The sequence below is a fragment of the Hypomesus transpacificus genome, chromosome 22, assembly GCF_021917145.1.
Source record: "Hypomesus transpacificus isolate Combined female chromosome 22, fHypTra1, whole genome shotgun sequence".
NCBI lineage: Eukaryota > Metazoa > Chordata > Actinopteri > Osmeriformes > Osmeridae > Hypomesus > Hypomesus transpacificus.
This window is the reverse complement of record NC_061081.1, coordinates 1877616-1893467: the sequence shown is the minus strand read 5'-3', so window position 1 is coordinate 1893467 and position 15852 is coordinate 1877616. Positions and strand designations below refer to the sequence as shown.

At 47.5% G+C, this 15852-nt stretch overlaps 1 protein-coding gene across 1 annotated transcript; it reads left to right on the top strand.

Annotated features, from left to right (window-relative positions):
* The first annotated feature begins 1747 nt into the window (after nucleotides 1–1747).
* sardh (sarcosine dehydrogenase) lies at nucleotides 1748–15796 on the top strand. Its single transcript, XM_047045216.1, has 17 exons — nucleotides 1748–1901; nucleotides 2468–2525; nucleotides 3389–3582; nucleotides 4046–4223; nucleotides 4547–4725; nucleotides 4996–5175; nucleotides 5671–5794; nucleotides 6316–6416; nucleotides 7087–7191; nucleotides 7860–7989; nucleotides 8563–8649; nucleotides 10117–10207; nucleotides 12002–12143; nucleotides 14597–14680; nucleotides 14864–14977; nucleotides 15103–15241; nucleotides 15642–15796. Exons 3-17 carry the CDS (start codon nucleotides 3442–3444, stop codon nucleotides 15794–15796), a joined length of 1950 nt encoding a protein of 649 aa, XP_046901172.1. The 5' UTR covers nucleotides 1748–1901; nucleotides 2468–2525; nucleotides 3389–3441.
* Nucleotides 15797–15852: the final 56 nt, after the last annotated feature.

Genomic DNA, 15852 nt, shown 5'->3' with positions numbered 1-15852 from the left:
AGGTAGAGCTCCAAATCTATGCAAACTCCATATGTTCCCAGAGCTGTGTTGATTGGTTATTTCTGGCCTAGGTCCATGTTAAAGTTCAAGAGGTCACAAGAGTGTGGCTTTACAGGGGGTCACCCATGCATGGGGTCAGCTACAGTTTCATACTGCGCTGATCTGTGATTGGGTGTTTTCATGGTCTGTTTTCTTATGAATATGTTTATTGTTCTCTTAATAATATTGTATATGTGAATATATTATCTTTTGATAATTTATTTTTGGTATTATATCATTTTGGAGGCTTTGGTTGGTTTTTCTGTGCAGAATGAAACCATTGTTGCCATTCCTAAGGACTCATTCTGTTGTGAATTTCTAGTGCAATGGTTGTGAGGGTGCTTTTTATGTAAGTGAAATTTCTGTTTTGAATTTACAACAGTATTTTTCTTTTAAGTTTAACATTCCCAGTTCTCTTGGTGACAGAATGGAGTTCAGTTTACCCACAGACGGTGCAACTAAACTGTGCCTCCCTGCCTTCAATTAAAAACATGTTTTATCCATGCTTTGTCATTTGAAACTCATGAAATATACTGTTAAAACGTGTTTTATTTCTTGCAGTTTGTCGATAGGCTGTTGCTACTCCTTGAAGGTGTAATGACAGCATACCACCACTAGAGGTCAATGTGGGTTCATGGGGGCATGATCAATACGACTGCTCTGTCCAGGGCTGTAGGCACAGTTGGTGGGTCTGTTTTGAGGGGCGTCACCAGGAGATTTTGGCTTCATGTGAAGAGGTTCCTCTGGGATGTAAGCCCTCTACCCATCCAGACTTTCTTCTGCCCCATCACCCCTCCTCCTCTGCAGAGCAGCCCCATCCCCCTGATCATTCAGCCCACGAGGACAGCCCCAGTCATCCTGATCATTCAGCCCACGAGGACAGCCCCAGTCCCCCTGATCATTCAGCCCACGAGGACAGCCCCAGTCATCCTGATCATTCAGCCCACGAGGACAGCCCCAGTCATCCTGATCATTCAGCCCACGAGGACAGCCCCAGTCATCCTGATCATTCAGCCCACGAGGACAGCCCCAGTCCCAGCTGACAAGACCAAGAGGAGCTGAGATCAACCTCCAGAAAAGAACCCATTTGTTTTCTGATCATTGAAAAGAAAATCTCGATTGTGGTGTTACTCTTGATGACACACGTTCGCTCTCTCATACAAAACACACTCACACACACACACACACACACACACCCTATGACCTATGTAATGTAGAGCCCACAGGGTGAAAGGGGAGCCTGTACAGTATAAGGGGAGACGGGCAGGGTGGGACGTAGGGGACATTCCTCTACGCGAGCACTCTGGCTCATGACAGTTTGTCATTTATGCAACAAATAGGTTAGCTAGTCAACACATCACTCACTTGACTTGACTCTCCTTCCATTGACTCTCAGCTAAAGCCAAGTCTAGTACGATGATTTCAATCAATATGTTTGTGTCTCTGTCTATGCTTTTGTGTAAGTCTGTGCTGTAACCCGGAGTGAGCACATGCCAGTTAGCGCATGTGACAGTTTCTTACATACAGACTGTTCCAGTGGCTCAGGGTCCAGCACTGTGTCTTCCTGTCTAACCCTGTCTGCGCTGGTCTGAACCCACCTCCAGGGGTGTGGAACTCAGCTCAGCCTCTGATTGGCCCAGGGGAGGGGAAGGCCAAGATCCATGAGGTCAGCAGAGGTGCACACATATATCCTATTTTATTGCAGGAACCAAAAAACAAGTGAGGAATGTGTGTCCTTCATGTACTATGGAGAATTTGTTTCTTTTTTTACTGAAATTCATGAACACACGCACACACCAGATGTGACCCATGTTCCATTTCTGCTTCATTTACTTTCAGCTAAAGACTGGAGGGGTATAGTAGTAAGTAAACACAGACTCATTCACCCACACAAATGACAGTTATGCAACAAATAATACAATACAATACAGGGTTAATGCACCGTTAATATGTTCCACATTAGTTATGAATAGTTTTACAAATGTGTGTGTACCCACATTTTCTGTGTTCTAATTTGGTCTGCACTGCTGAACGATGAAGTGAGGCCAGACAAACTGTTGTTTGATCCATGTCACATGTGGGAAGGGAGATTGGGAGTATTTTCCTTCAGTCAGTCTAAAGACATTTCTCCCAGTTGCTTTTGACCGGTTGCAAAAACGCTACTTAAGTAGACATGCAAAGATGAGCGACAGGTGACGACTGTGTGTAGTGTTTCGTCGAAACTTCACTCGTTAGGGTAGTGGAAGGGGGTAACGGCAAATGCATACATTGCTGGTTACTCAACAGCAGCCTTCTAGACTCAGCGTTAGTTTAACCAGTCTGACAGCTGCTGCCTGATTCTGCAGTTATAGCTCCAGTTCACTCGCTTCATTCAGCCATTTTTTTGTATTTCGAACGTCTGCAAACTTGTGGTTCTTCTTACTTTTAGCTGCTGGTTAATCGTTACGTCTTCAGACAGACTACACTTCCGAGCGTTCTGGATACTGGTAAGTGACCGCGTGGCAGCGTGGACTTCATATCGAAAAACATACCCAGAACATATCGAGAACATACTCTAGCTTGCAGAGTGTGCATTACCAAGGCACGTTCAATCTGTCTTCAAAACAAAAGCAATTACATGAAAAGTAGGCCTATATTAGTTTTTAGATGAACTGTGTCGCAATTCTCCTAGAGAACAGTAATATCAGGAAAATTGCCTATAACAAAATAGTGCACAATTTTTCTTCCAACAAGGAAGTTGTGTGCTCTTCTTGTTCAATGTTTCGTCCTGTTTCTGTAGTTTGTGATATTTGATTCAAATATTGTATGATTGAATTTAATTGTATAAAGTTTACATATATATGGTTGTGTTAGCAGGGCTGCCAACTTTTCCAAAAAGTGAGATTTGGTTGAAATGCGTGTGTCACACGGCGAAACCGTGAGAGTTGGCAGCTCTGTGTTAGTGTATAGGCAGTGTTGTTGATATGTTTACGGTCTCCTGGGGGTTCGTGAGGGACTGGGTTTGTTTCGGAGCTGAGGGCTGTTTGTGTTAATGCCAGCCGGCCAGTGTACGGAAATCGGTGACCTATCGAAAACTGTAACCAGGGGTAGGCTCAGGGCGATGGAATAGCATTATTTTTGAATGTGACATACCATTGTCAAGTTGGACGATAGGTAATTGACAGGAGAATATAGATGAGTGACATGCAGAAAGACCAATAGCAACGGAACACCAGGATAGTTCTGGTAGAATTGCAGGAGGAGGGAAAACATACAGGCACGCAGAACACAACACAGATAACATGTTTGTAACTGTATATAAGAAAGTTTGCAACCATAAAACAAACCCTGTTGTAACTTGTTATTTCAGACAGTTAAAGTGACGTTCAGACAAGGGGTCTACCTGTCCTGTGTGCAGGGGCCATGGCCTTCCTGGGAGTAGCCATGCGGAGGTTGGTGGGGGGCTGGTCCCCCGTCTCTCCCCTGACCCGTGCCTCCACCCGCTGCTACAGCTCGGAGCCCACCAAAGAGAAGAATGTTCCCTACGAGATCACATTAAAACAGGTACAGAACACAGTCATACAGGGGAGAGAACAGTCATACAGGGCAGAGAACACAGTCATACAGGAGAGAACACAGTCATACAGGGTAGAGAACATATTCATACAGGGTAGAGAACACAGTCATACAGGAGAGAACAGTCATACAGGGGAGAGAACATAGTCATGCAGGGTAGAAAACACAGTCATGCAGGAGAGAACACAGTCATACAGGAGAGAACACAGTAATACACAGGAGAGAACACAGTCATACAGGGGAGAGGACACAGTCATACAGGGGAAATAACAGTCGTACAGGGGAGAGAACACAGTCGTACAGGAGAGAACACAGTCATACAGGGGAGAGAACACAGTCGTACAGGGGAGAGAACACAGTCGTACAGGGGAGAGAACACAGTCGTACAGGGGAGAGAACACAGTCGTACAGGGGAGAGAACCCAGGTGAGAGAACCGTCTCTCCTCTCCAGGAGGAGGGCGTCACCAGCGGGCCCACCAAACCCCTCCCCCGAGCAGCGGAGGCTGTGGTGATTGGAGGGGGCAGCCTGGGGTGCCAGACCCTGTACCACCTCGCAAAGATGGGCATGACCAACGTGGTACTGCTGGAGAGGGACCGTCTGACTGCTGGCACCACCTGGCACACAGCAGGTATGGCACCCCCGGTCACAAAATCCCTGCATTCAAAGGCCTGTTATAAGGTGTGCTTGGTTTATTCTTTGAACCACTCCTCTTTCACATGGAATGTTTATGTTGATTGTGGGCATGTAGGGACTTAAAGGGCCCTTAATGGTTAGAAAAGTGTTTGTTTCACTTTAGGGGTCTGCGGAAGTACAGCTTATGTTCAGGTTAGGCTATGATGGGGTGCAGTAATAGCCAGTTGAATGGATTTGATGAAAAAATGTTTTTCAACCTGATTCCCTCACTTTTTAAAATCTGCTCCGTCTTTTCTTTTAACCCCCCCCCCACCCCAGGCCTGCTGTGGCAGCTCCGGCCCAGTGACGTGGAGGTGGAGTTGCTGGCCCACACCAGGAACGTGATCAGCAAGGACCTGGAGGAGGAGACGGGCCTCCACACAGGCTGGATCCAGAACGGAGGCCTCTTCATCGCCTCCAACAAGCAGAGGCTGGACGAGTACAAGCGCCTCATGTCGGTACGCCCCGGCCTTGAGCTGAGTCACGGCCTGTGGATTTAGGGCCCTGATCTATGTAGCTAGGTTCTAGGCCCAGACGAGTTATAGAACCTGGATTGGAAAACGAAGGCTGGACCTGTATGCATGCGTTAACAGGGAGGCTAGACCAGATGCGTGGTTAAGTGTCAGGTCCCCAGACCTACAGGGATCCTAGATAGTTAGCCTGGACAGAAGATTTTTCTGTAGTTGGGCTTTTATAGACGGATGTCTCTTCTGTCCTCTCTCCTGCAGCTAGGGAAGGTTTATGGGATTGAGTCCCATGTGCTGTCACCGGCTGAGACCAAGGACCTGTACCCGCTGATGAACGTGGATGACCTGTACGGAACGCTGTATGTGCCCAAGGATGGCACCATGGACCCAGCAGGCACCTGCACCACCCTCACCAGGGCAGCTTCTGCCAGGGGGGCAACGGTGAGATACACGCACACACACAAACACACACGCATAAACACACACACACGCATAAACACACACACACATGCATAAACACACACACGCATAAACACACACACACACACACACACGCATAAACACACACACACACACATGCATATACACACACACACACATGCATTTACACACCCACATGCAGATACACACACACATACACATACACACACACACACATGCATGAACACAGAGTTATGCACACACACACACACACATGAACATACCAGTCCAGTCCCCCGTTTTTCAGGGTTGGTGTACCAGTACTGTGTTGGAACTGTAGAGAGTCATGTGTTTTGGCAGCTGCCCTTGGTGGAATTAGGCAGGAATGCCTAAGATCTTGAGAGTCAGAATCGAATCACCATGGTAATGCCATGGTAACATCAATTTTTTCACGATTCCACTATACCGTGGCTGCTCCCTGATAGGCTGCCGCTGTGTGTCTCTCCCCATCCTCAGGTGATCGAGAACTGCCCGGTAACAGGTATCCAGGTGAGGACAGATGACCTTGGTGTGAAGAGGGTAAAGGCTGTAGAGACCGCCCACGGAACCATCGAGACATCCTGCGTCGTCAACTGTGCTGGTGGGTCACATGACTGGACCGTATGCGCATGGTCCCTCAGCCAGTTAAAGCACCGTGGCATAGAGAATGGAAGAGTTCCATTCTGAATGAATTATCAATGGATTAGGAATGGTTGATTAGGCTAAATGTTAATCAGAACACTCCTGTTGCTCTTCAAAACACGGGGGGGGGGGGGGGGGACTAGTATGCTAACACACAGCACACTCCCATGCCAGTCACACTCACTCACACAAGAAGCTTAGTCACAGAACGTGCGACCACCCGTTAGCATGCAGTTTCAGTTCCCACCAGCAGAGGGCACTCAATGACAGAAAGAGAGAGACATTTTGCCTGAGGAAGAAACCCGGCGAACAACTTGTGTTTTTGTGTTTGCGTTGGTTGATATAAAAGCAATAACTGAATGCATTCCTGGTTGTGCATGGCCCACAGGCAATTTATTTAAATGAATGTTCAACTCAATTTTGAGACAAGAAAATGAACTAAAGATAAAGAATAATGTTTATGCGCGTGTGGGTCTGCAGGTGTGTGGGCCACCAAGCTGGGGGACATGGTGGGTGTTCGGGTTCCCCTCGTCGCCATGCACCACGCCTATGTAGTCACAGAGAGGATTGAGGGCATTCAGGTGCGTTTGATTTGATTCTGTGTGGTCTGTTAGTACTGCTCTGCTGTGTTTGGGCGACTGTAATCAAGCGCTGTGTCTGTATTCGTGTCTGTCCCGCTCACCACCTGTAGTTGGTAACCCTGTGTGGCCCTCCTCCCACAGAAAATCACCAGGCAGTGTGTGTGTGTGTGTGTGTCTGTGTGTGTCTGTCTGTGTGTGTGTGTGTCTGTGTGTGTGTGTGTGTGTGTCTGTGTGTGTGTGTGTGGCCTGGGGGTCCAGAGCTGCATCTTCTCTGAATCTTTGCTCTATGCTGCAAAGTTAGGCCTGGCCTGATTATACACACATACACACAGTAGACTGCTAGAAATAACAGCAGCAGTGTGATGCCCCCGCAGATGATGTAACCTGTCAGGTCAAACGATTCACTGGCAGTGTGTGTTTCTCTCTGCTAGCCTGGGCCACCCTGTACCCAGCTCAGTCTGCTTGGTGTTTGTGAATATCTGTGTGTTCCCATATTGTGTGTGTGCACGTGTGTGTGTGTGCTGTAAATACATGTATTGATTTGTTATGAAGACACCTGTGACGTGTTTCACCCTGTTCTCAAAGAGACGGTTTATCACTGTGTTCTCTCTCTCTGTCTTTCTCTGTTTCTCTGTCCCTCTCTCTCCGGCTCTCCATTTTTACTCTGCAGAACATGCCCAATGTAAGGGACCATGATGCATCTGTCTACCTTCGTCTCCAAGGAGACGCACTCTCTGTTGGAGGCTACGAACAGAACCCCGTCTTCTGGGATGAGGTAACGTTAATGTCTCTGTCTCTCTGTTTTTCTCTCTCTGCTTTATCTCTTCATACTCTCACTGACCGTGAGCTACAGGGAACAGCACTAATGCAGAGTAACAACAGGACACAGTGTGTTTGCAGTGTTCAAGCATTCGTTTTCTGCTGCCCCTTTGCCAGCCCAGACCACCCTGTACTGTACCGGGTGTGGTTGGTGTGTGTGCGCATGTCGACATGAACTGCCTTTATCATCCAGACTTCAGTCCATACATACACAAAGTGAGAGAGGGTGGGAGGAGGAGGTCTTTTTGACCTCCGTTACCTACCTCTGGTATTTACTGCCTCCACAGTCTTTATTTATGAACCTGGCACACACACACACACACACACACATCCCCTGCTGTTGTTTATTACATGATATAGTCACAGGCTGTCTCACAGGTTCAGCATTGTACTGTCAGAATGGTGAACATCAGCTCTCTGTCTCTCCCCTCTCTCTCTCATCCTCTGTCTCTCACCCTCTCTCTCCATCTCTCTGTCTGTCCCCCTCTCTCTCATCCTCTCTTTTCCTCTCTCTCTCTCTCTCTCTCTCTCTCTCTCTCTCTCTCTCTCTCTCTCTCTCTCTCTCTCTCTCTCTCTCTCTCTCTCACCATTCCTTACAGTTCTGTCTGTTTGTGTGTTCTGCAGGTGTCTGATAGCTTTGCGTTCAGCCTGTTTGACCTGGACTGGGATGTGTTCATGCAGCACATAGAGGGAGCCATCAACAGAGTTCCTGCCCTGGAGCAGACTGGCATCAAATCTACTGTCTGTGGACCTGGTACACATACGCACACACACACATGGGTACACGCATGCACACATACAGCCACACACACACACACACACAAACAAACAGAGTACAGCACTGAAACTGGGGATTCAGAGCTGTGTGTGTGTTGATGTCAGAGGGTTAATATCTGTGGTCTCACAGATGATGATCTGCTCAGAGGATCCCATGTCTCCCTTAGCTGTCGTGTGTGTTTGTGTGTGTGTGTGTGTGAACCCAGACCAGATCACAGGAGAAATTCTCATGAATACATTGATGAGCATGTCGGTATTCTGTAGCACGTCCTGTGATCCCTATCATGCTAGTGTGTGTGTCCTTTCCTATCACAGCTAATGGATAGACTTCCCCAGCTAGAATGATACACTGAGCCCCCCTAGGGGCCCTCACTCTGTGTGTGTGTGTGTGTGTGTGTGTCGGTTGTTATTCAAGCTTATATGAGCATTGTTGTACTAGGATGATCTCAGCTCTACAGCCCCATGGTTAGTTTGGTTAGAACGCTGCAAGCACTTAGACATTTCTCTGGAGACTCGCATTTGATACACAAACACCTCCTGGTCTCCCCAGAGTCGTTCACAGCGGACCACAAGCCCCTGATGGGTGAGGCGCCTGAGGTGAGGGGCTTCTTCCTGGGCTGTGGCTTCAACAGTGCAGGTGAGGCACCCGGATGTGTGTGTGTGTGTGTGTGTGTGTGTGTGTGTGTGTGGGAGGATTTCATATCCGTCAGCGAGACTAAGTGTGTACCTCCCTCCTGGCTCCTCTCTTCCTCCCCTCCTCTTTTTCTCTCCCCCTCTCTCAGCTGTCCCACTCCTCTTTCCTCATCTCTCATCACCTCTTTCCATGACTGGAGCTGTTGCTCTGGGCGACCCTGAACCGGAATGAAGAGATATCGAACATTGAAGCTCTCCCATCATTCTGGGGAGACTCCCGTGTGAATGTTGAAAATGACACTTGTTAATGTCAGCACAGATATCCCCCAGCCGTCCCTCCCTACTCTCCACCCCTCCGTCTCTCATCTCTCCCTCTCCTTCCTTCTTCCTCTCCCTCGCCCCTCCCCTCTTTCCCTCCCCCTTCCCTTACTCCTTCCCAGGTTAGACGCAGACAGTCTCCCTCTAATGATCTCTTTCTCTCCATCCCACCCTTGTTCTGACATTTACAGAAGCGCCTTGAGTGATTCTCAGGCTGCCATGAGAGAGAACAGGGAACACACCAATCTGATTGCTTCATCAACATTCCTTAGGCTCCTGTGATCCTATTGGTCCTTCCATCACGGCACCACAAGCAACATTTTCCCAACATAGTCTATTTGCAAATCACTTTATTCAAGGTGTCAGACTGGTTAGGGTTGGGCATGTAAAACCTAGCCGGGAAAGGAGAAGGAATGTTGGTCTGGATGTGAGTGAGCCAGGCTTGGGCAAAAGGGCGGGGGGGGTCTCCCTGTCCCTCCCCCCCTCCCCCCTCCCTGTTCCTGGAACATCCCCAGATCTGTCAATGAGGGATTAATGGAGGACATCCTAGTCAGAAGAGGTGTGTGTGTGTGTGTGTGCAACAGGACACTCTTGCTGTGCGATAGCAGGACATCCTCCTCATTCATTATCTCAAATTGTGTTCCTGGGAGCACACACACGCACGCACACGCAAACACACACACCCTCCAACTCATCAGTCTGCTAATGATGTGGATGTCCTTTAGAACAGACAGAGTGCTGTCGTCGTCACAGACCCAGCCTAGGGCCTGGAACAGACAAACACTCCTCCCCGGACAGGGACAGCACAGCAGAAACACCACGAGCAGCCATCCATCCATCCATCCTCCTCTCCTCCCCCGCCCTCGATCCTGCCCCTCCCCTTCTCCTCCCTCTCTCTCTCTCTGACTCTTGTCTCTTTTGGTTTCACTCACCCTTGTACTACACTAAGTACATGCTAAGCATTCAAATTCCTCTCCGTGGTGTACTGTGCTGGCAGATATTGAGTGATCTCATATGATTGACAGCTGTCAGCCTGTAGACTCCTGGGGAGAGAGTAAATGTCACTCTGTACATGACAAGGAAGGGTTATGATGCAATTCAATGTCACAAAGGCTTCCCCCTCCTGTGTGTGTGTGCGTGTGTGTGTGAACAGGGATGATGCTGGGAGGAGGATGTGGTAGAGAGCTGGCTCACTGGATTATCCATGGACGACCTGAGAAGGACATGTATGGTTATGATATCAGGTAAAGTCCTAACACACATATATATATATATATATATACAGTGCCCTCCAAAAGTATTGGAACAGTGAGGCCAATTCCTTTATTTTTGCTGTAGACTGAAAACATTTGGGCTTGACATCAAACGATGAATGTGAAACCAGAGATCAACGTTTCAGCTTTTATTTCCAGGTATTTACATCAGGATCTGATGCACAAATTAGAAAATATCACCTTTTTGTTCGAACCCACCCATTTGTCACGTGAGCAAAAGTATTGGAACATATGACTGACAGGTGTGTTTTGTTGCCCAGGTGTGTCCTATTACATACATTATTCAATCAATAAATACCACTGAATGTCTACACTCAGGTTCAGATTGGGTAAGATAGGTTTTGTCTATGCAGACTGTATTCAGAGGTGAAAACAACATGAAAACCGGAGCGCTGTCTTTGGGTGAGAAACAAGCAATTGTGAGTCTTAGAGAAGATGGAAAATCAATCAGAGCCATTGCAGAAACATTGGCCATAGCCAGTACAACCATTTGGAATGTCCTGAAGAAGAAGAAAACTACTGGTGTACTAAGTAACAGACGTCGAACAGGTAGACCAAGGAAAACATCAGCAGTTGATGACAGAAACATTGTGAGAGCTGTAAAGAAAGACCCTAAAACAACTGTTAGTGAGATCAGCAACAACCTCCAGATGGCAGGAGTGAAGGTATCACTATCTACTGTTCGCAGAAGACTTCATGAACAAAAGTACAAGGGCTACACCAGAAGATGCAAACCACTCATTAGCAAGAAGAATAGGAAGGCCAGGCTGGAATTTGCCAAAAAGTACAGAGATGAACCTCAAAAATTCTGGGACAAAGTTTTATGGACTGATGAGACAAAGATTAACTTTTACCAAAGTGATGGAAAGGCTAAAGTTTGGAGAAAGAAAGGAACTGCTCATGATCCCAAACACACAAGCTCATCTGTGAAACACGGTGGAGGTAATGTCATGGCTTGGGCTTGCATGGCTTCTTCTAGGACGGGCTCATTAATCTTCATTGAGGATGTAACACATGATGGCAGCAGCAAAATGAACTCGGAAGTCTACAGAAACATTTTGTCTGCCAATTTAAGGAAAGATGCAACCAAACTGATTGGCAGAGCCTTCATCATGCAGCAAGATAACGACCCAAAACACACTGCCAAAACAACAAAGGAGTTCATCAGGGGCAAGAAATGGAAGGTATTAGACTGGCCAAGTCAATCTCCAGACTTAAACCCTATAGAGCATGCATTTTACCTGCTTAAGAGGAGACTGAAGGGAGGAACCCCACAAAACAAACAACAACTGAAAGAGGCTGCAGTAAAAGCCTGGGAAAGCATCAAAAAGGAAGAATGCAAAGGTTTGGTGACGTCAATGGGTCACAGACTTGCTGCAGTTATTGAAAGCAAAGGATTTGCAACTAAATATTAAGTCTTATTCACTTAAATATGTTTTAAGTATATCTGTTCCAATACTTTTGCTCACATGACAAATGGGTGGATTCAAACAAAATGTGATATTTTCTTAGTTGTGCATCAGATCCTGATGTAAATACCTGGAAATAAAAGCTGAAACGTTGATCTCTGGTCTCACGTTCATTATTTGATGTCAAGCCCAAATGTTTTCAGTCTACAGCAAAAATAAAGGAATTCGCCTCACTGTTCCAATACTTTTGGAGGGCACTGTATGTGTACACACACATATCACCAACACTCAGAATGTACATACAAACACATGGAACCCTGGCTCTCACACAGAGCCTTACTCTGTCTTTGTCCAGGCGGTTCCACAACTCTCTGACGGGGAACAACCAGTGGATCAGAGAGAGGAGTCACGAGTCATACGCCAAGAACTACTCTGTCGTGTTCCCCTTCGACGAGCCCCTGGCTAGCCGCAACATGAGGACGGACCCCTTTCACCAGGTGGGGCTGTGTGTGTGTGTGTGTGTGTAGACAGTCGGATGCCTGCTCTCAACCTTCAGGACGGCTCCCGAGGGCTCTACTTTGTTGTTCTGTGGATGAAGTCACCATGGCCTCTCCATGACTCAGTCTTTTCTTCCACACCGGTCTCTCCTCCTGTCCTCTCCCCCCCCCCCCCCGCCTCTCCTCTTCTCCTCTCCCTGTCTCTCCTCTTCTTCTACCTGTCTCTCCTCTTCTTCTACCTGTCTCTCCTCTTCTTCTACCTGTCTCTCCTCTTCTCCTTTACCTGTTTATTTTCCGCTCTCTTTCCTCCCCCCCCTCTTCCCACGCCAGTCTGGTGCACACACGTCAGTTTCTCTGTCCTGCCGCTCCATTGCCCTCCTCTTCACCTCCCTCGCTCTCTCATTCGGGCATTGAACCCCCCCCATCTGTCCCTTATCTACATTTCATCTCATTTCTCCATCCGTCCTTTGTCCTTTCAACCCCCTTTGCCTCTTCTGCCTGTCCTGTTTCCATTCTCTTGCTTCCATTCTCTTGCCTGTCTCTCTATCCTAAGTAGCCTTTGCCATTTTCTTTTTCTTTCTTTCTCCTCTCTGTCTCTCTCTCTCTCCCCCCCCCCCACCCTTCCACACACACACAGACACAGTGATGGTTCATGTTTAGCAGACAGGCCACAGACACTGCTGAAAGTTACGCTGCTGTAATTCTACTGATGGAGATTGAGCAGAGTAATCTCCATAGAGAGAATGGAACCCCATCACTTCCTGGTGTCCTTTGGTCCGCCTTAACCTTGCACTCCGATTGGCTCCATCTAATGAATAAAAGGATGACCGAATGAATGGAAATTGGAGCAATGTTTGCCTTATTGTGTGTGTGTGTGTGTGTGTGTGTGTGTGTGTGTGTGTGTGTGTGCGTGTATTAGGATGTCGTTAGGTTTTTACAGACCTCAGTGTTTGTTATCAACAGCGGTTTGTGTGCTGAAATCTGGATGTGTGTGTGTGTGTTCTTTGTTTGTGTGTGATTTGTTGCTAAGCTACTGTTTTAAAATATTTTTTGGTTCAAATATTATTAACGGACACTCTGTCCTCTTTCTCTCTTCAATCTCCCGTCTCTCTCTCTCTCTCTCTCTCTCTCTCTCTCTCTCTCTCTCTCTCTCTCTCTCTCTCTCTCTCTCTCTCTCTCTTTCTGCCTCTCTCTTTCTGCCTCTCTCAATCAAATGTACGCCCACCTAGTCTCAGATTCTCTTGCTTTCTTTCTCCTCTCTTCTCCTCTCTCTCTCCCTCCCTCCCTCCTCTTCTCTCTTTCTCTTTTTAAGGCTAATGAGAGCAGCTTAGGAAGAGTCTGCAGGATAATGGGCTTCTAAATTAGAGATGGAGAGTGGTTAGCGGTAATAACGCTAGCCGCTAACTCCTCATTCATTGCTGCCGTTTCTGCTACAATGGCCTTTAAAGCAGCCACTTAGCCGTGATAGGCCAGCCTCAGACCAGGAGGGCACGGGGGGGTTGATGTGTGTGTGTGTGTGCTATAGGAAATATAGGAATTGTTTCCGTTCACACACACGCACACATAATTAGATCTCCTGTCCTCTCTCTTCTACTTAGTTTTACAAGATGTAAACCTCTGTGGAAACACACCCTTTCGCATCAGTCAGTTGCCCGAGTTATCATCCCAGAAGGCCCCACAACAGTGGTCCAGTTCACAGCCCCACAAACCCTGCTCAGTAGGTCTGGGAGATGAGGCCTCATCGGCATGGCAACTGCAATCAGAATAGAGCCTATATTTTTGGAGCGTGCAATTATGAAAATGCATGAGAGCTATGCAAGCAGGAAATAACTGTGTTTTGCTGCTTGATGAGGCTCTGCCCCTGCATTGTGGGGTGGGTCCAACCCCCGCCTGTCGTTCTGTCCATCCGTCCTTTAGAACCTTCAGACTCTGTGAAGGGGGATTGCCTAGCAACCGGCCTCCTCAGTGTTCTAGGCGCCTGAAAAGAATGTGGCTATTCTTGGGGAGGGAGAGAGATACATAGAGAGAGACAGACAGACAGACAGACAGAGAGGGGGAGAGAAAGAGATGGAGCACAGAGATGGGTTATTGTTTGCATCATTTCCTAGGTCTGATATTAACTGCCAGAGTTTGCGAGATGAAAATAGAGATTGAATTTCTCCTGTGAAATGTGTTTTAGTGTGATCTGTTCCGGTAATAGACAGCTTTGACATGAGCAGGGCTACCCACACTTAGACCAGGCTAATTCCAGACAGGAGTGGGCAGTTTGGGGACTGTCCTCCGTAGGTGACAGAGGAACGTTTAGCCCCGAGATAATTGTTAAATTACAATCCTACACCAAGTAATTAGTGTTATTATATTGATAATGATTATTAGGATTAGATGGGATTTGGATTAGGTTCTCGATGACGTCTACTGGTGCTCAGTTAGTTCTTGTTTTGTGTATTTTTCAGGTGCTGACAGAGCAGGGATGCGTGTTCCAGGAGAGACATGGCTGGGAAAGACCAGGATGGTTCAACACAGACGGGGCTGCCCCGGTAACTCACCACACACACACACACACACACAAATGCATTACAGTTCTTAATTCTAACTGTATCCCTCAGTTACACGAGCATCTGTCTGTGCTTCAACTGCAAAATGATTAATCATCTGCATAATGACTCCATCTTACTTATTAATTTGTGTCTGTGTGTGTGCACATGTGTGTGTCTTCTAAGGTTTTGGACTATGACTATTATGGAGCCTATGACATCAAGGAGAATGAGAAATACAAGTACAAGGATCTTCTGGGCAAAGAGTACACCTTCGACTTCCCTCCACATCACGATGTGGTGTGTGTGTGGCTTTTTTTATGTCTGTGATCAATATTATGATATGAAGTTGCAAAAAGCAAATATGTTGTAGTGTGTAATCGATAGAATCTCCTAAATGTATGGTGTGTGCGCGTCTGTTTCAGATCAAGAATGAGTGTTTGACCTGCAGACAAGGAGTGGCTGTCTTCAACATGTCCTACTTCGGGAAGTTCTATCTAACAGGACCGGACGCCAAGAAGGCTGCTGATTGGCTCTTCACGGCCAATGTCAACAAAGACGCAGGTTAGTCTATGAAATATGGAGTCGGTCTCTCTCACACACACACACACACACACAGATATTGAGCAGTAGATATGCAGTCTCAGTAGCCCCTTGAAATCCTCACTGGGAGACATGAAGCCAAAAAAAAAACTGTTCGCACACGTTTTTCACAGATGAAAAGTAACATGACCTCCACTCCGCATGTCAGCATTCTTACACGTGGGAGATGGTGCAGCATGTCTCTGCAGTCAGTCACCTCCCCCGAGAAAATGCTGGATGTGCTGCCTGAGATGCATGTTCTAGCCCAGCTTGCACAGGACGGACGTGTGTGTGTGTGTTCATGTGTGTGTTCATGGGCGTTGGGACGTGTAAGATACGTGTGTGTGTGTGTGTGCCCTGACCAGTTTGTTCCTGTCGACAGGCTCCACAGTGTACACCTGCATGCTGAACAACAGAGGGGGATCAGAGGCTGACCTGACTGTGAGCAGGCTGGAGCCTGGCACTGCCACCTTGCCCCTGGCACCTCGCACCCAGGGTGAGGATGGAGAGGGGGAGGGGGAGGATATAGGGGGCTAAGGGGATGAGGAGACACGTATACACACACACACACAGGAGGTAGGTGTGTGTGTGTG

Coding starts and splice junctions, on each gene's coding strand:
- sardh (XM_047045216.1), top strand. CDS start 3,442: ATGGCCTTCCTGGGAGTAGCCATGCGGAGGTTGGTGGGGGGCTGGTCC. Junction 4,726..4,995: donor AGTACAAGCGCCTCATGTCG/GTACGCCCCGGC, acceptor TCTCTCCTGCAG/CTAGGGAAGGTTTATGGGAT. Junction 6,417..7,086: donor AGAGGATTGAGGGCATTCAG/GTGCGTTTGATT, acceptor TTTACTCTGCAG/AACATGCCCAATGTAAGGGA.